The sequence below is a fragment of the Polistes canadensis genome, unplaced genomic scaffold (genome assembly GCF_001313835.1).
Source record: "Polistes canadensis isolate GaletaPanama2010 unplaced genomic scaffold, ASM131383v1 scaffold_60, whole genome shotgun sequence".
In the NCBI taxonomy this organism is placed as follows: Eukaryota; Metazoa; Arthropoda; class Insecta; order Hymenoptera; family Vespidae; genus Polistes; species Polistes canadensis.
The window spans coordinates 124,500-145,928 of NW_014569607.1; the positions used below are offsets into that span (position 1 = coordinate 124,500).

Below are 21,429 nucleotides of genomic sequence, written 5' to 3' on the forward strand. Positions count from 1 at the left end.
GAAAAGGTAAACACAATTGCAAGTCAACTGATATTCTCATTCCTCATGAATTTCTAGTTCGTTTATAAACTTAAAGTTCTCGATGTACGGCTTTTAAAGTTTTGCACAATTTTCGCGGTATCAAGAGAAGGGAAATAAAAGGGATGTGGAAGTAGACGGGGACGTGCAGTTGCTTACTTGCGGAGAGAAAGCTTGAACTCTCGATAATTGATTTACGTCGTCGGAAGAATGCGATGATAAATTCTTGGATATACTACACGAGGTCGGGCAAATTAACCAGGAAAATGGCAGTAACACTCTCGGGGATATCGCGGTCGAGATGCGAAACACCGCAAGCTCAACTTTAGCTTTCGCTCTTCGTCATTCTCGTCCTCGTTGAAAGTGCATCTGCATGCCTAGCTACTCTTCTACTCTCACAGTAGCTTTAACCATTCTCCCATCTTTTTCATCCTCTCTCTCTCTCTCTCTCTCTGTCTCTCTCTCTGTCTCTCTTTCTATTTCCTAGCTCTTTCGTAGCTCTCCTCACCCTGTTTCCTTTCTCCGGCTCACACTTATGTGTGCGGTCAGAGGGGCGCGATGCAAAATTACGTCGCTCAGCAGAATACTATTAAGTGGGGTAGCGGAATAGAATGGGCCTTGAGAGTGATGGATGACCTTAATTTCACTATGATTACCAGCGCTTCGGGAATTTGTATGAAAATCGCTCAAGGCTGCTTCTTTCATGATCGCGAACTACCTTCATCCACAACGACGTCATCTCTTCCCTCCTTCGCTAATTCAAGCATATTTTCTCATGCCTAGATATGCCTTCTTCCACTTTTTCATTCATTCATTCTTTTTATAATACGTCAAATGCTACTCTGTTGCTCAAATTAATCACGACATTGTTTCTACGAGTCGACGTACACAGCTCTGGCTCGTAAAAAAAAATAAGTATATCAATTTTTTAAGAGCTAAAGTAACGAAAGCACCCACCTCGTCAGCTTGAATATATAATATTTCAAAGGGTAGCATAATAATCGGAGCGAAGAAAACGACATTTTACTGAGATACAAGTTTATATATTATATATATATACACACACGCATGTGTACGTATACTTGAAAATATATATATATATATATATAAATGTGCCGTAAAAAATAGTTCTTTAGCAACTGGCTTTCACGGAATTACATTCGTTGAGTTTTAATTCGGCCGTTTCTTGTTCGAAAAAGTATAAAAGCTCTGAACGGGAGGAGAAAGAGAGAAGAAAATAAAGAGGAACTTCTCGCAAAGCTTGCTCATTAGAATATACGTTTTCGCTCGAATTTGCATGCATCTACACGTTATTTTATAATTTTTAAATGGACGCCCGCGTGCCTAGTCTGCTGCTTCGATTTACATGCATTACAACCGGTAAAAATGCGCTCGGCATTCTAGCCTCCTCGATTCAAGCGTTATATTCTCTTTTTTACTTCTCATTTTTATTTTATTTTTATTTTCTTTTTTCTTCTCTCTCCTGTTGTCTGTTAAGAAATTTACGAAATTGTTTAGCCAGAATATTCTTCCATGAAAATATTTTCGAACGTTTACGCACAATTAATAATCATAAGCTATTAGTCCTAGCTTTCTTAATTACACAATCTAACGAACAAATTATAATACGACTATAGTTAAATGCCGTTCTTTTAATATTACACACAAATACTATTTATGAAATCTATATATAACGAACAATGTGTTCAAATACATGATCGTATAAAAAACGAATATTTATTTCGTAATGAAAGTGAAAATTGTACGGGATGGTCGTTTAAATTAAACAAAAAAATAAAATAAAACCTTCCTGCGACGTTTTAAACGATGTTTGAATATTTATATGTTAAGTAATACAACATGGTTCTTGAAACGTTCTAAAAATATAAATATTCTTCCTGCTTTCTGTCTTTCAAGATCCCAATCGTCAAGCGTATAATTAGAACGGAGAGCAAAGAAATAAAATGAAAGTTTTTTGTACTGACTTATCGATACTCGGTTAACTTTAAATATTTGCTAAAATTACAGCTGACCCATTTAGAAAACGTGCAAACGTTTTCTACATAACATTGACACATTATTTATCGCGTTAGTGTGTAAGATAGTTGAAGAAGTTTGATAGAAGTAAGTTTGTTTCGCGTGTCGCTTTTAGTTCGTGTTAAATTCTCTCACTTTTACTTACAACGTCTCCCATTGACATCGAGTAAACAACGTAATTAGTTAGATTCATCACAGGAAGATTCTTCGACGTTTCGCTTCATGCGCTAATTCACTCAAAGAGAGCAGGTGTAATTACGATTAACGAATTTAACCTTAAGCGAAAGGAAGAAAAATAAAGGAAGGAAAATTCTCTCGTTTAAAATTAAAATACATATATGTATCACAAGTATAATGTCAACGTTTATATTACTCATTTCGTAATTTACATTAATTCATTTGCATAAAAACGTTCTCGGTGTCGAAAAGGAAAACTTATGAATTTAAGTATAATCAAATATTATGTTTACTCAGTCCTAGCTTCATTTTACAGTGGAAAATGAGAACACTCTTCTCTCATATTAATAAACATTTCATTGTTTAAATTTACAAAATTCAATATTATTATTACAAATTTGCATGCTTCTCATTTGGAATGATTTATTAATTTGATAAATAACGATTTCTCATTAAAGAAAAATCCTTTCAATAAAGATATATTATTTACTAAATGAATTTTCGAAAAAATATGTACGATACGAGCTCGTTTATTTTATCATTAATATTTAGCTTGTTAAAAATAAAGAAAGGTGAACAATTTCTCGCGTGGATGTTTCGATCGATCGTTGCAAATTTGTTGCTCGGCGCAAATTCGTTTGCCGAGAAATACGATGATACTGATACTTGTACTGACGTAGAACAAATCGAACAATTAACAAACGAGATAGCATGGCTTGACCGCATCATTATTTCCGGTTTCTCTCAGCGTGTACGCGATATGTACTATCTTGCAGAATAGATACACTTTCGCGTATCTCTCCGTCTCTTTTGCATCGTTGTAGTTCCGTGTCGAGTTTTCACAAAACTTCAGATCCAATTGCCTAAGTTTCTATATTACGACAGTACCGTCTGAGTTCGGAGAGTTCTCGGTGTTTCTCTTTCCTTTCAATGGTCTGCGCGAAGGAACTAGAGGTATTAGTGGGTGATGGCGATGGGGAGGACTTTTCGGAGAGGAGTTTTACCGAGGAAAGAGAAAGTGAGAGTTGCAAACGGTTGCAATTCCAGCAGTGATTACATGCTCCGCGACCGAGTGAAATTTGTCTCGGTAGAAATAAATTAGTTAATGGATCACACGTTCGCGTTTGCAGTCACCGAATGAAATATGTCTTCTCTACCTCCCTTCGTTCGCATGTCAGTGACCATAAAATCGTACCTTCAAGTTTCATCGAAAATTCGAAAATCCGTTAAAATTTCTGGTCGCTTCTACCAACCAATCCTACTTTCCATTCGCGAAATTTCCTAAAGTCATCGATCAAACGTCAGTAAATTCGGAGTTAGATTTATTCTCGCCGGTTGGAAATTCTCTTCCTCCGTTAACCAGAGAGAACAATCGAGCAGCCACGGTTAACCAAGCTTACGCAATAGCGTGTAAAACAAAAAGGCCACAGAGTTTTCCCTAACTCCCATGAATCTATTCGATCATAGTGACTACGATTTGTACTTAACTGATCGATATTGGATTCAATTGTAGCACCCGAATTAAACGAAACTAACTTCGGCCGATTCGTTGGAACAATTTTCAACCCCAATGCGATACATTCATCGGAATCGTTTTGATCGTTAAAAAATTTGATTTGACGTTTAACACGTTGCGAAGGTACGACAAAGAGTACGCGCTATCCATTGGTACTACTTGGAGTTTCAGTTATTTTTCGCTACTGTTCCTGGTGCCGCCGTTGTTGTAACTATCTACCTGCAACGAGCATAGTGTCGGTACGAAATAACGTCGGATATAAATCACCGATGGTTATATACATGGAGTATGCGATTCTGCGCATCGAGCCAACTATGTTTTAATAAAACTCGACGAGGTACAATTATTCAACTCAACGTCCTCCATCTGTATTTTCTCCTACGTTACGAGCGTATCGTATCGGCCCAGCCCCATTTCCGTTTCAACCTCTTATCTCTCAACAATCTGAATATCTGTCTATTCGTCCATATTTATCCAAAAATCATTATTAAAAAAGCATTCATCTTTTCAACCTTTTTTTCTCTCTTTCCCCCCCCCCTCTCCACCCGCTGCTCTGACTAGGCTTTCCTTTTCTTCTTCTCCTACTTGTTTTTCTTTTTTTACGTTTCGTCTTTTAATAAAATAACGACGTTATTATTATAACGAGAAATAATCCAGACTTTTTCTTCCGACAGCTCTGCCCTCGCTAATAACCCGCGACTCATCCTCGGGCGTTTCTCACCGTAGTCATGCTAATGTCGCAAAAAAAAAAAAAAAGGATACTACATGTTCATCTGACAAAGATAGACAGCCGGAGAAAGAGATGGAAAAATAAAGAGAGATAAGGGAAAAATGTTGACGGTAAAAAAGCATACGCTCGGTTCGTATGTAAATTGTTGATAATGACTCTCTCTCTCTCCCTCTCTCTCTCTCTCCCGTTAAAATAATAATCTCGCGTTATAGTCAAAAAAAAAAGAAAAAAAATAAGGAAAAATTGAAATTCAATTATTATTGATCTCGCAAAAATGAAATGCAATACTTTCCGAGATGTTTTTTTTTTGTCAAAGTCAAACTAGGAAATATGATAACGCGAATTTAGGAGGAGAATCGAATCACACGGGGTAATCCGATCAAATTCTACCGAAAAGAATTTCAAATGAGAACGGTCGCTTACCGTCTAACGTCGCGCGCTCCATTTCCAAAGGTCGTAAATGGAAGGAAATCGATGTCAGATGTCAAAGACACGTGCGAAACTTTGACACGATCCTAACAATTCTCGATAAGGAAATTTGCTTTGCTTCGGCTGCGAAATCCAAGATTCTGACACGTCGCCCGATACGTTCTATCGTCGTCGATTCAAATGAAAAATTTCCTCGTATAGCAAGCAAGAGAGCAATAAAGAGAGAGAGAGAGAGAGAGAGAGAGAGAGAGAGAGAGAACAAAGTCGAAAAGATAATCATTATTTTTTCGTATTAATGGAAACTTTAACAGTGGTCATTTAATAAAATGTGGTAAAAAATGAAGAAAATTGTTGTTTCGTTGTGAATTTTACAAAGCTACGCAAATTATTGAAAATTAATCAAATTTAATGAACGATCAGCTTTCGATGACATACTTAGATAATGACGAAAGGACGATGTGTACAGACAAGATGAAAAAAGCTAAGAGATAGAAGAAATCATGCGAGTATATAGAAATCGATTTCATAACGTAAGCAAATGTTTATCTACCTTTTTCAATATATATATACACGTACACATAGTATGCATTTAGATATATACCAATGTACATATATGGAAATATAGAAAACATGCTGGATCAACTTTTCAATCACCTTTGACTCGCACAGATATCCTAGAATATCTGTGGAAACATTTGAAATATTTGTTTTGGACAGGATCTAATCGAGTATAGCTTCGATGTCACATCCTCGCTGAGATATACGTAATGTTCTTCTTTTTCATTTCAAAAATATCCAACAGTAGGTATATTCGTGAAGTATTAACGATATTACATTTTTTTTTTCCTATAAATCACTCGTTTCGAGTGATTCGAACGCGATATAAAATTAATTTGTGAACTGTAATTGACAGAAAAAAAAGAAAAAGAAAAAGAAAAAAAAGGGCAAACAAAGGTAGAAGAATCAAGTATTTTTCCGAATGAAAATCTGAAATTTTCAAAATAGACTAAAACCTCGTTAGTTTTCTCTCGCTAACTTCTATTAAAAACGAAAAAGCTTTACGTTTACACACGACGTCTTTTCGTCGTCCTGTCGTCGTCGTCGTCTGGAAGATCCATCAGGATAATTCTCATTTTCCCTCTTTTTCTTCACGCTCCAACGTGCAAACGGAATCAAGGAAGAAAGAAATAAAGGGTGAGAGAGACAACTAGCCTTTAACGTTGTTCCTACTTTTCCTCAAGGACGCCCCCCCCCCCATGTCCGTTTACATTTAAATTTATAATCTGCTCTCAGCGCCATTCCGTCTGAATGCCCTCAGTAAATTGATTTGCAGTATAACTCCGTTCCAGGGCGTCGCATCGCGAGAAGGGCGAAGGAAGGAAGTAGAAAATGGGGATGAAGGAAAAGGTAAGGAGCGGTAGGAAAAGGGACGAAATCGCGAGATTGAGAAAAAGAGAGTTTGAAGAGAGGGAGAGAGAAAGTTAGATAGAGGATTGAGGGGTAAAGCTGGGAAATAAGAGAGGAAACGTAAAATATGAGACGGCTTGGGTGCGGTAAGCGATTTCCGGTTGACTGACTGACATCGGGTGCTATTACCTCGAAGAAACCTTCTCATTGCTTACTTTAGCGGAATTTTAGTCGAACGTTAGAGATAAATAGACGCGCATTACCTTTTGGCGTAAACGTTTGCCTGCATAAGTATGTTCGAGTACGCGTTTACATTGAAATTGCAAGAACATTTACGATCACCTTGGAAATCCGTTTTCAATTCGAAAGCTTTGCTGCGATTAAGGTACTTCAAGACAAGACGTCAAATTGCATAGTTTAGTGTATTTTGACATAGTGCAAGTAAGAGAAAGAGAGAGGGAGAGAGAGAGAGAGAGAGAGAGAGAGAGAGAGAGAAAGAGAGAGAGAAAATGAGTTTCTCGAGGGAAGGAAAATTAAATGAAAATTCGTTTCAGTAAAAGTCCTATTTTTCTCGATTAATTAAAGGAAAAAAAGAAAAGTTTTTTTTATCGTCAAAATATGTATTTCTTCATTTATTGAGAAAATAAAAAATATAAAAGAGGGAAATAAGATTGTAGCGTTGAAACGTGATCTACATTGTTCTGCAAATTGCAAAAGTCAAGTTACTTCTTTGTATAATTTATTAATTACCAACATTGCCGTATACTCTTGAAGCATCAAATTATTTAATACCACTGTTAATTAACGTTTGACTCTTTGCTCCGTTGAATAGAAAAGGTAAAGTAATACTTGAAAAGAAAATACCTTTTTCTTTATTCGTGATTTTTTTTAATAAACGGGTACATTTAGCAGTTCAGACAAGATGAAAAACATCGTTAGTTCTCAGACGACGAGCTATCAAGATAACGGACGTTTACGAAATTTTCTCGTGAAACACTTCGTGAAGGAAACAATAGGAGTTCAGAGAGACTACACAGTCGCAACTCACATTACGCTATCCCTTATTTCTTTTTCATTTACTTACTACAACCCATTTTCGCAATCTATTCTCTCTCTCTCTCTCTCTCTCTCTCTTTCTCTTTCTCTTTCTCTTCGAATATTTTTTCAACAGAATACACTTTTTAACTAACAACAGACAATAATTAAGAAGCCAATTCGAGTATAGAATCGTATTCTGTAGTAATATTGTAACTGCGGGAGAATCTTTGAGACAGGGCATATCAAATTGCGAGGGAAATGTTTAGAAGCTCGTAGACTGAAACGGAAATTATATAATAGTTTCGCACGATGATAACTTTCGAGTTAGAATGAGAATATAATTATCTAAAGCGAAACTATCGTCTATTCATCTCGAAAAGGTATCTCTCTTGATATTATCGAAAGCAAAATGATCGCATGATTGTGTTGAATTTTTGGCTTTTACGTGGTCGTACGGAAAAAACTACGGAAGAATAAAAATAAGAATAGGGAAAAAAATAAGACAAAGATCTCGAATTGCTATTACCTTGAAAGGGGGAGAGAGAGAGGGAGAGAGAAAAAAAGAAAGAGGATTTTCAGCATTTGTGGTGTAAAGGTCTGTTTCGTAGCTTAATAAATTCTTGCAAACGGCCGTACAAGGGAATAGAAATACCACTAGTGCTCCGTGGAGAAATCGAATCGATCTTCTGGTCATGGGTTAAGTTCATCTTATGGCCGAGAGAAGAGAGAAAGAGAAAAAGAAAAAGAAAAAGAAAGAGAAGGAAAGAAGGAAGGAAGGAAAGAAAGAAAGAAAGAAAGAAAGAAAGAAAAAGCAAAAGGTTAGAATACCAGCCGTTGCATCTGGGAAAATCGGGCGAAATAAAAGCATCCAATTTCCTGGGGATCCTTCGCCGAGTCTCTACGGACGTTGCTCCGTCCATGTTCTTCTTTTTCACGTGTATCCGACTGCCAACGAAGGAGAAAAAGTGAGAAAGGCTGATTCGCGCTTTTACGGTTCTGCACCAGACGCCAAATGCACCGAAAACCGGAGCGTATCGCGTCAGTATCGATATATTCTCTAAATGTCGCAAAAGACTAATAACTATTATTCTCTTTTTTATAGAAATAAACGTTTTATATTTATCGTACGACGCGTTAGTCAATAAAAAGGAAGGAAAAACGTAATGTTCTTCGTTACGTATTATTATTATCGCGTAAAACAAATTTCATTTTATGCGCGTCACATTATTATTCGTTCGAAAATTAAGAGAATCCCGGAAAAAAAGCAATGTTTGTAAAGAAGATGTATTTTAACCCCTACGACGTTTCATAAATCTTTGGAAAAACGTTTGGAAGATAGGAAAATAGGTTTTCATTCTTCTCGGGTTTGGATATACGATAGAGAACCGAAAACGAGGGAAAAGTTTTATCGACGTGCTGACCGAAAGGGAAACGAAAAGAGAAAGGAGATAGAAAATGCCAGAGGCAATGGAAATTGCCGGATTCGTTCGGAAAGGACAAAGATCTCTAGAGAATCGGCAATTTATCGAAGGCAAGCCAAGCGATTAATTCAAAAGCGGTGCGTCCGATAGAACCGGTTGAACTATGACACGACGTATCCGAGCTTTCGCTTAACAATGGAACGCAAGTGTTGCTACATGCTGGATTATATCAAGATTCGAATGAGCCTAGCTCAGGTAAAGGGGAACTCTCGAGAATGGATAAAGGCATTGCTCGAGTAAACGCGTTTCTGGGATTGTCTCGTTGATATGTTAATTAACGTTATTGATGTTACTACGCGACCCAAAACGGAGGGGAATCCGTAGTCAAATCAACCGAGTCTATCAAGCTGTCTCTCTCTCTCTCTCTCTCTCTCTCTCTCTCTGTTGCATACATGCATACATAAGACCCATGCATCGACTCCAATTACGATGGCTACTATCGCGTTCAACAATGTAAGCCAAGCAGAAAAATTTCGATAAGATTGGATATTTCGCTAACAATAAAAATGAATTCTTTGAAAGTGTTATAACGTCGAACGAGCACTAATAATTGCGCAGTCCCCCGAAACGTTCGCAATTTTGATAGGAGACGTTCGCTCGAAGCCATTCATCGGATAAAAAGAAAAATTCAACTTCCTCGTAGGCATCGTGTTGGTGGTGCTGGAGGAAGGTAGGAAAAAATAATAATACTCGTCGGAAGGTAGGAAGTTACTTTTAGAGTCAATATAAAAGTTCGGCGAATCCTCGAATCCTGTTCAACAAATGGACGATGAATTATGCACGTAATTTAAGCATTCATTCGAATGCAGATGACGTTGGCTTCCGTACTCTCTATCTTTCCATCTTTTTTCATTTCTCTCTCTTTCTCTCTCTCTCTCTCTCTCTCTCTCTCTCTCTCACTCTCTCTACCTTTCGTTATACTTTCTCTCCATAATTGTCCATTTTGATTTCTTCATGGAAAATTTGTTATACCGTAGCGATTCGTAACTTAAGGGTACCATAACGGCCGTTGCATAGTCCTGAAAAAATGCAAGGAAAGAAAGCGAGAGAGAGAGAGAGAGAAAGAGGGAGAAGCTTCAAAAGAATTTATTTCCATAATTGTCTCAGTTTTAAAATCCCAACGTAGGATTGCTCCGTCGCCTATAGAACGTGTTGTATAATGTTAATCTTTCCTTTTACCGTCGAAGAAAAAAAGTAATATTAAGAAAATAATAATTATGGAATTTTTCATTGTCACTCCGCGAATACGGCGAGGCACGAGTAATGAAATAAAAGCAACCGACTGACGGCCGAGGTGGCGTCTCGGGGAACAACAAAAAAATAATATAAAGTTAATCCGGGGTCAACAAGACGATATGTTTACTTTTTTAAATCGAATTTTTCGTCTACCTTACAATTCAAATATATCTTTCCCATTTTATTCGTCATCTAATATCGTCAGAACTCTCATGAAGAAAAAAAAAACTAATCCTTTTGTTTCTTTTACTCTATCAACGTATAAGAAATTAGGTCAGGAAGACTCGAGCACGTTGACGAATTAAAGAGATATAGAAAAGGATAAGACCATTTGCTTGCACGGCACGTTCTTAAAGAAATCAAATACTATTAAAAGAAAAAATATGACTTATAAAACTCACGTAAAGATCTTTACGAGATCTTTTAGCGAATATCTAAGTACCACGAGGATTACATATCGACGTTTCGGTCAAATAAATCGTTTTCTAGCCGATGAAAGGATATAAGATGAGTAACGGGAGAGTAAGAATACTTTGAGAATTTCCCAGAAAGCAATCGTAAATGTCTCCGGTATACTGATTAGAGGTTAAAAGACAACCTCGATTTCGCGTGACAAGGGGTCGAGCTCGGGTTTCCCCAAATTGGAAAGAGGGTCGTTTCCGGCGCGATATTTCACGAAATCTTGACGGCGAATAATCAGCGAAGCGTGTTATAGAACGTTCCTGTATTTCCCTTTTAGAAGAGCAAAAGCGAGAAGACGGAACTGATTGAATCAGCATGATTCCCTCGTTGCGTATTACCAACGTTGCGTTACCACACTTTCGAAACACCTATCCCCTACCTCTTATCCCCTACCACCAACCACCATCTTCTTCCTCTCTGTGTATGCTTTTCTCTTTTCCTCCCCTTTCCTTTACTTTCCCTCTCTTTCTCTTTCAACATAGTTCAGCATCATTCCCTTTTCCCTTTTCCATAGTAAAACAAATCCTTTGAAGTTGGCTCGACGTAAACGAAGAAGCAATTTCGGTTCTAACCCCTCGTCGATAATCGTTTTCCTGGCATAAACAGAAAAAGAGAGAAAGAGAGAGAGAAAGAAGGTGTATGTGTACCCTAACACAGCACTTCTTCCCACTTAGCGTAGAAAACAAACGCTAGGCGTAATAACGACTTTTCGCAGCTTGGATCGTCTGACAATTAACCGACTAACCTCTTTTCAAAATGTCGCATGAAGGGAGGATTGTAACATTTTTTTTCTCCGTTCGGAATATACGCGATGTCGCATCGTTTATTTTAGTACCCTTGCAGCAACGATCGTAATGATCCTCGGGAACGTAATATCGCATTTTTTAATTCTGGCTCTTCGTGTCTTATTGAAACGAGATTTTTCGCTCTGCGATGATGGTACTGGTGATGGCGGTGATACTAAAAGCAGAATTACAAAGCAAAAAAGAAATAGAGAGATTATTGCTGATACGAAGGTTCTGTGGACGTAGTTAACGAATATGCTTGGAACCATTTTTATTCTCTACGTGTTTAACACAACGGCGTATGCATAGAACTCCGATAATCGACGTGACGTTATTTAATTCATTGCTTTTAAAACGCGAAGCAGCGTTCTCGTATAATTCAACTTTTCTCCAAGCATTTCCTATTTACGGAGGAAAGGTTATTTATTTGGACAAAGGGATGGGGAAAGAATGAAATAAGATTACAATCTGACTAAATTATTAACCCTTTTCGCTCGGACAAAATAGCAACACTCGAGACGATTAGGTCAAACCGATTTCTTCGTCGTATTCCATGCTTATTGGGGTCCTTAACTTTGAAAATAATATTTCGTATTGGCAATAATGCATGTAAATGACGACAAATTTAAGATTGTTGTTTTATCAACGATGGAAATGGTTTAATATCTAGAAATAGACATTGAAATAAATCGAGATAGATGGACTGAAAAAATATAAAAGATATTAGAATGAGAATGAAAGTAATGTCGGTGAATATTAAATTGGGTAAGTTTATTTAACGAACGAATGCAATTCCCTTGTTAAAATGAAAATTTAGGGAGGAAAGATAGGAAGCGAAATTAATTAGCAAATGGTACCGAAGAGGATAGTTTTGTTCTTGCGAGAGTAATAGCTGGTTACAGAGAGAATCGGTTTTTTGTTGCAGGTGCCAAGGTGGCTGGCTTCAATTCGAGGGTGGAGCTCGAGTCTGCGGTCGCAACAAACGATTCGACCGACCGGTCGTCCTCTTTTCCGACAAGCCGGTCGCGACCCTTCACATGCAGTGAGTAACGCACCTAAACGTATGTAGATATACGTATGTAGATATACGTATGTAGATATACGTGGGTACCTATATTTGTCGGTCCGGTACACCTTTTAGCTACAGCCCTGTATTGTCGCGTTTCCAGTATTTCAACGTAGAGAACCGTTCTTGCTGTCTCGGTAACTCGCCAACTCGACCATTCTCGATTCCCGCTTTTCATTTCGTCCTCTCGCCCTTTCCCCTCAGCTCCTACTAAATGGATCCAGGGTGATTAGTAGGAATGGAAATAGAGTTAAAGGAGCAGCCCCTTCCTAATTGGTATTAATCGATGTCGTCGAGCAGGAACATTAATGTAAAATACGTTCCACTAGCGCAAACATTTACGCGCTTGTTCCTGGAAAAAGAAAAATAGAAAGTCTACCGATTACGCATATATTTCCACGAAAAATCAAAATAATCAAATCAAATGAAACCAAATAAAAAAGAAAATAGAATAAAATCAAGTAAATATAATAAAAAGCACTTGGGAAACATTTAACAATGTTTAATATTCCCCGAACGAATGTACCAATTACTTTTTCACCGAATAAACTTGATATTGGATCTCGTTGTTAATAGCTGTCAACGGAAGTAAATAAAAATGAAAGGAGAATAGAATTTTTCATCGAATCCAACCTAATAATCTCGGCTTTATGATAGGATAACCCTTCCCATATATAGGCCCTTCCTTTCCTAGATGTATGTCGAGGAAGGATAGATTGGCTGACAAAGAAAAAGAGATAGAATTTCAAGCCCATTAAGAAATAGAGTCACGTTCCGAGTTAAGTGCTTCTTGCGGACCTGGGCTCTTCTTATCACATCTATTGAAACTAAGAATACAGGGACGTCGATAAGTCATCCGTTAGACATTAAATAAAGAATATTATTTTTCGAGTTTATTTAACTTTAGCGATATAAAGAAATAATTATTACTCTTAATTCCTCGAAACTAAGAATAAGAGATCAAATTATCAGGCTGCTAACGAGAGTACGAGAACGTCCTTTGAAATAACAATTATGTAACTAATTGCTCGATAAAAGCAATAAGTTTGGACCCTAGTTACGCAATGCGTCTCGTCACTCGGTGAACCTTAATTTGCATATAAATTAATTTATCTCCAAAGGTAAAGTAAACATTCGTTGATACTCGCGCGCGTGCCTGCCTGGCAAACGCTTTGTCTTGAAAATGAAATAAACGTCTCGGAACATCGAGGAAGATTATTTTGTATTATTTCAACAACGCGTGTATTATCCATCTTAAATATATTGACGGTAAAAAGGAAAGGTTGAATCAAACCGAATAGGAAATAATGCTATCGTAGAGAAAAGAAATATAGAGCAAAAATAAAAACGGCAATGGAGAGTAGTATCGATGACGTAAGGAAGACATAGAATCACGTAGTACCATATTTAGGTTTCTTAATTGAAGCAGGAAAAAAACATAGATTGTCCGGGAAAGGAATCTTACTAGAAGTATCTCGTTTCGTTACTAGAATTCTCTCATCAAATATTTATACCCGTATCGTTACCGTTCAACGTAGCTGCATACATAAAACATCCATTATTTCCCTGGCACGTCTTCGTGCCAGTCTACTACTCGCACATCTCGAAAACAGACCGGTCTAGTTAGCGATTCAAAACAGACGGAAAAGTTACAGGTCGAAAAGCGATAACTGAATTTTGTCCGACCGAACATTTGTGCGAGATGTTTCGTACGGATTGTTTCTACGAAACAAACGGGCAGCACGAACGAAAAAGCATTTTCGGAAAAAACGTTATATCCGTAGCGTAAAAAGCCAACTGCGTTGCAAGTTGATATAATCGAAATTTCTACTCGAACAATCGCGTCTCGTTTCTTTCAAAGTGTAATTCACTTTGAACATAACATATATGTTGTATTAATGTAAATAAATAAATACCTATTGCAAAATGGAAAACGCAACGAGCTTATATAATATATTAGGTTTTAATCGAACATAACGCAAGCCTCAAATGATTTCCTTCAACCCGGAAAATATAACATAATTGAAATAAATAATCAGTTTGATTGAATATTTACATTCGCCGAGTTTGCGGTCGATACTATGTCGCGTACACCAGGTTGCACGCACAAACGACCGCGTCTATCAATTTCCTGCTAAAATTAGATTTCGTAGATTATATCGCGATCGTTAACTATCAGGATGATCAAGCCTATCGACCCGATCAACCGACGCGGACGGATTGGATTTTAATTTCGTCCTTCGACTATTGGACAACCAATTGAAATACGATTATCGACTAATGCCTATCAACTTGTGTGCGTTACTAATTATCAGAGAAGACCGGAAGATTATTACAAAATAGAAACCGACCATATAAAGTACAATAAAACGTAACCGACTATTAACCTATGTAGGAAAATATTAAAAATACGATTATACGCGGTGTTCGCACGCATTGTTAACCGTTCGGCCGATCGAAAATATATGTGAAAACGAGCGAAAGAATGATAGTAACTAAAAATCCTGGATTTTGCCGTAAATCGCAAAATTGAGAGTCAGAGATTTCGTTCGTTGGAAGGGAAACCAAAAAGAAAAAAAAGGCGCAAAAATAAAAAAAAGTAATAAAACGATAAGCCGAAACGTTAAATTAGAAAGAAGGAAAAAAGGATGCGAGAGGAAAATAGAACGAACATCGAATCGATAAAACGAGGAAAATTCGCGTGAAATTATAATCGGATTGTGCAACTTATTCTACGTGGCTTTCCTTTACATCATAACAAAACATTGAAACCGAAACTGAATTATTCAATAAGATAGAGTAACGCAACAGGATATGGATAAGAAGAAAGTTTTCGCGTTACGTATCTACCCGCGTCACATAATGCAGTTTTTAAGGTACGGCCATTGCCCACGGAGGATACGGACTGGCTTTGGATCATTAAACTAGAAAAGTTTGAAAATAACGGAAGCGATATCGCCGACGATTTATTCTGACTAATCGTCGCGAAATTCGAAACTGGAATCCGTTTTTTTATTACTCTCCCCCTCTCCCCCCCCCCCACTCCACTCTCCTATCGTATCGATACTTTTTCAAAATATCTCGATAACTACGCTAACTTTGGAAAGTAATTTAGTTATATGTATCGGGTTATTAAATTCGGGATAGGTTTTCATTTTCCGGTACGTCCGTTAAATTACACAAAAGAAAGAACAGTAAATTAATAGTTGCCAAAAATCTCTGCAAATATTCGTAGCTAGCAAACAGCATCGTTCAACCAAACAACATCAACATGGATTATAAAATAAATCGTTCATTTTCCATTGATATTTTTTCGACAGTTCGACCTGCGTATGAACATCAACGAAAAGTGATCCTTGATGATGCACTAAAATTACTAAAGTCTCTCGCTGATGTAGAACAACGTGTGCCATTCAATTTGGATGTATTCCTGGGTTCTCTATTATAATCTCAACATTTTTGTTCTAACAATTTTCGTTTGAATAAATATCACGTTCCATATCGATTAATACGAAAAATAATCAAATGTTATAACCGTGAAAGAGAATATTCATATAGATTGTAATATAATTGTTATACGAAACTAGAATAGGTAGATTAAATAAACGTTCTTATACATTAAACATGATGTATATTAATAGTTTTTTCTAACAATTACTATCATAGATTAGTATTACTTTAGTAGTTTGATAAATGGTGTTCCCTTCGGAAATAATTTATAAATGATATTCCATGATAGAGACGTATACACTTTCTCTCTCTCTCTCTCTCTCTCTCTCTCTCTCTATCACGCTACGCGTTTTTTTTCTTTTCTTTCGTATCGATTAGGAAAAAGCAAGAGAAGAATGTTTAACGAACAATGAAAGATAAATGGTACGTACGTAGATAGATAAAATACGCTAGACGTATATATGTAATAGCTCATCCGGATGAAATTTCGTGCGATTCTGATTCCCACGGTAACTTTACTTTAAACTCGGATCGATTTAGATACATAGATACATACATAAATAGTTTTATATACATAGATATACTCTGTAAGTAAATTCGATGGACGAAAGTCAGTTTCTCTCGGAGAGAAGAAACTACGTTTGCTTGAAGTTTCTCCAAGTCGGTGTTTGCTCTCTTGAAGATGCTAAACTGTGAAACCTCGGCCTAATTTAGTTCAGCGAGTGTCGAGGAAAGGCCGAGTTTTCGACCTTCGCAAGAAGGAAACTGTTTTAAAGTTTGTCCCTTTCTATCTCTCTCTCTCTCTCTCTCTCTCTCTCTCTCTCTCTCTCGTTACGTCTCTTTCCACGCGACCATAAGCCAGGTTAAACTTTTGGAACTTTGCACTTGGCTAATAAGAATCGATAATTCGACAAAAGCGAGATACTTGTGGATCGGACGTGTATTAAACGGTCCATTAAGCGAATGAAAAAGCAGTAAATCCGTGACTCCTTCTTTCTTTTTCTCATCGCGTATTCTTCGCTTCGTCGACTTTCCATATCACTTTTCGTATCGTCTAGAGAATTTCCTTCTCCGTTTACCTATAGGTATAGTAGATAGATATATAACTTCTATCGTATCTCCTATACCTCTGGAAACAATTTTCGAGAAAACAAATATAAAGGAAAGAGGGCTGAACACGAAGGTAAAACGATGTCACTTACGGTGGATGTAGAATAAAGAAAGAGAAGTCCAACTATATATATGTATGTATGTGTGTGTGTATGTATATACCTATATACATTTCTCTCAGAGAGAAGATAGGAATGACACGTTTCGCATAAGATATTCGAAGCGTAAGAAGTCTGTCTCGCGGTAGCACCGATTTCACGCGTCCTACGCGAAAAGAACAAATTCTGACGTCGTGATGGGGGCAAAAAAATATAACTCAAGTTGAAAAGATACGGAAATAGACTGTCGAAGAAATCCTTCAAAACCACAATTTTGGTTTAACGCGTAATCCAACGCGAAACCTTTTCTTTTTCATCTACGTTCGAGTTTTTGTTCCATTTGTAGGTTTCCTCTTGCAAGGTTCGTCAATTGGATGGATGCGGGTCGTGCTGCGTTTGCATTCCATTCCTTCCTCAATCGCGTTAACAAATAAGAAAGGAAAAAGATATATGTATACTGCAAGTAGACTCGTCAAATGGTCTCGTATATAACAAAATTGCTAGTAAAATACGGAAAGTAGATATCCCAATCTGTTACCCTGGGGAAAAAAAAAGAAACGTCCAATCATCGTATTTCTTCGACAACGTATTTGCATTTTATAATTTCATGCTCGCTGAAATAGACTACGACACGAAAGGATTTTTCTTCAAAATGGATAAGTTGAGTATATCTATGCATCTATTTTTACACACACACGTATGTATATATGTAAACTCATGCATTTATTTACTTATAAAAACATATTTAAAAAATATGATATCCTATTTAACATTCAACTAACGAACATTTTTTCCTCAACTATTACGTAAATACAATCCATAGAATTTCATAGAATTTCTATTCTCTTTATAGATAAGCTGAGTATATACGATACGTTTAATCGTACCCATCATATAAATTATCACATTGACGACCCACGATCCTGCTTAATAACGACGAACAATTAGAACCATTATCCCGATCGCATGTTCCAATATCGATTTATAGATTAGTCTTATAAAAGCGAAATTTTGTCGTGGCTTAACATAATAGAAAAATAAATGAAGAAAAAATGAATGAGAGAAAGCAAGGATATAAATCTGGCAAATCTGTTTCTAGTACGGTTCAAAGTGCCCCTATTTTTGTTTCGTTTCCTCTTCTTTTTTCTTTCTTTTGCGAAGTCTTGAAAATACATTTTTCGAGATAATTTTCCGTTAGAATTCTCCAGGGATTACCACTCTCATCGTCCAAAGACAGGGAGAAAACGAACTATCTAAGTCGAGGACACAAGAAAGGGAGTAACTTTTCCCTAAGATAAGCCGCACAATATCGGCTTCGAATTCTATGTGCGCCACACCGAGAACTCAAGAAGATGAGTACCCTGGGGTATATTACTAAAGTCGAGTACAACGAACGCGTTCCGTTTCGTTCCGTTTCGGTTCACTACTAAAATTTATTCGTCGTTGCCTTCTGAATATTTTATCAACCCATTAGGATAAGTCAGTGATCTAGGAAAAATGGATTCCGCGATAGCCGCTACGATTTACGGAGGACTTTTGTAAGCTATATCTTCGGCTAATGCTTTCCCCCACCTTCCCCCTTCCCCACGCCCCCGCCCCCGTTTCAAACACCGATTTCGAAGGAGAACCTCGAGGAAGAAAGACTTTAAAAAATGATATCTCCGTTGGCAACGTTATCCTGTCGCCGAAAATAAATGTGAATTGTTCGTGACTCAACACCCCCTCCCCCCACCCAACCCCACCACACCCTTTCGACTCGTCGACATTTTTGTCATTTAAAAAATTATACGTAAAATATTGAAGATCACACTTCGCGAATTGAATTCGAAATTTGGATAAATACATGGTGTGGACAAAGCTCCGTTACGTTTGACGAATATTCTTGGAACGAGCCAACGTATCGTCGTCTTACGATGTCTAAAGTGCCTACATTAGGAAAGCGAAGAACGATGTAGCTCAACACTTCATTGCGAAAATTACTCGTGCCATTTCGTAATAGCACCAACACGTTTACCTCGGTTCCGTGCTACGTAAGGCTATATACGAGAAAGGGGGAAGAGAGGAGATCATTAAAGGGGATAAGAGAAAGATAGAGAACGACGAAAGAGGCGGAAGGAACAAAAGTGGATCTAGAGTGTGCAAATTACGGGACTGTAGTGCTAATGTTAACGACACACGTTACCAGCAGCATCGTTACCAACCTATCTCGATGTTTCTCTTTTCGTTCCAAGGAAAGAACATCATTAATAGCTATCCTAGTTGTATGTTTTTTTTACTTTTAGATCTACATTCCTCGAGTTCCTTTTAAATTATCCGAGAGAGAGCAAGATAGACTTCATTTTGCTAACATTTAAAACATAATAAACACACACACACCGTACTGATAGAAATGAAATAAATTTTCACGTTTCGTCGAGCAAAACATTTTACATTATTTTTTGATATAATTTAACGAGAGTTTGAACATTGTAGGGCACACAATTCGAATTACGAATGAGGTGAATATCCATTTGTCATACTGTAATCAGAGACGAATCAGGTTCCACGATCGCGATATGCAAATCATTCGATATTTGTGAAAAAGGGAAAAATGCGAAAGAATAGAGAGAACTTGACGACTCGTTGAAAAGACATTTCGTATTAAGAGATGTATCGGAAAGTTTGAAAAGGAAACACGAAAGTGGTCAATGGAAAGATCGATTTATTGGAATGAAAGAAGAGTAAAACGGGCAAGAAAAATATGTAGAAGCTTGTATCTACTCGTTAAACGGGCTTTTGAAGTGAGATAGAGGGATTAACGAAGCCGTTCTGAGCAAACTTCATCAAGGACACAGTATTATTCATGACGATTTGGATAGTTTACTCGACAGATATTTGATCTTTCTGCCGACTCTTCCAAATCAACGGCATATTTCGATACTCAAGGAACTAATAAACAAGAGGAGGGATAGCAAGCATACGCGGTTAATGGTTCGTTCGTTCGTTCGTAGATCGTTCAACGATGAAGGTATACGGGTGACGAACAAATAATGCCAACCGCAAATATCCTAGATGGAAGTTCCACTCTCGTATGCCTCTAGCAAGCTCATCTTTGCCGCCTCATAATGCTGCTTATCGGTTCTCTTCAAAGGACCATTGACGCTAAAAGAAAATTATATATAGTTTAATCTTTCGTCGCGGATAAAATAAAGCTCAATCGGTTGGACATAAATTGTACATTTGAAATTAGATTAATGCTTTTTCTTTCCACGTATATAGGGATTGGTAAGTTATTACAAAAAGACATATTTGCAATTTTGGTTTGAGAACGATCTAATCTTTTATTGTCAAATTGTAAAATACTTATTAGCGAAATATAACAATTGATCGAATGCATATAATATACTCATTGAAATTCTCGGAGGGTTTCGACGACTCCCGTTACATTTGTTAATCGGCTTCATCGTCAGCCATTGTGGTCGAGATTACATTAACGAGTAAGCAAGGTTCTTCCTTGTAACTCAAGACCAAGGAAAAGCACGGAAATCCGTTTCCATTTCTCAAGAGAGTAACTCTAGTGTACTACGTTCCTAGAAGATGCAAGAATATACCGGGTGTGTGCTTCAGGATAACGTTCTGGTCTGGTAATCGTTGGTTCATACAACTTCCAACTAGCTTGTAAACGCTTAAACCATCTTCGCACGGTTCGGTGAGCGTGAATAGAATCTTCTACAAGAAAATAAATAACTTAGCTTTTTCTTCTCTCTTCAATATTGCACATTGCCTTTACTATTACTACTTCTTTCAAATAAATTACATTGGGGGGGTACATTATTCCAAGCTTTTTCTAATATCACAGAGACTAACTCGACGAAAAGGATTCTTTTTAATAGACTCGATGTTTTATCTTAACGCCCTACGGGAATTTATTCATCCGGTAATGTACTTTTCATGGATTTCATGAATAAAAGAGTAAACAGATAGATTCTAGGCGAAAAAATAAAAAAGAAAAGAGCTTTTATCTTTATTGTTCTATTAGTCGCGTGAATAAAGAAGGATTAGGACAGCTTGCCGAAATGTTTCAGAGTAAACACTAGTCTTTTCATTGTGGAAACCATGTTTCCTCCAGCGATCTTTCTCCTTCCTTTCTAAAATAGACCGATCCTTACAAAAGCATTGGATGTAAGTCTCGCTACGTAGTAGTCTTCCATCGAAACATCTTATCTTACTTTACTTAAACGAAACAAAACAGACGGAACAAAATGTAGCCTATAACTGTATTTTACTTGAAAATTCCTCGATCTCGTCTCCTTTCTCTCTCTCTCTCCCTCAAAACAAGAGAAAAAGGTATATCATATATGCGAAGTAAAATTGTTGAAAAGAGCAGAAATGACGACAAATCGTTTGAAT

The 21,429-nt window shown here is 37.2% G+C and overlaps 1 protein-coding gene across 1 annotated transcript in view; it reads left to right on the forward strand.

The window, feature by feature from the left end:
* LOC106785963 overlaps window positions 1-21,429 on the forward strand; it is a 137,334-nt gene that overhangs the window by 60,796 nt on the left and 55,109 nt on the right. The window contains exon 5 of the mRNA XM_014746849.1: window positions 12,242-12,358. Coding sequence (XP_014602335.1) covers window positions 12,242-12,358 — 117 coding nt within the window. The remainder of the gene's footprint in view (window positions 1-12,241; window positions 12,359-21,429) is intronic.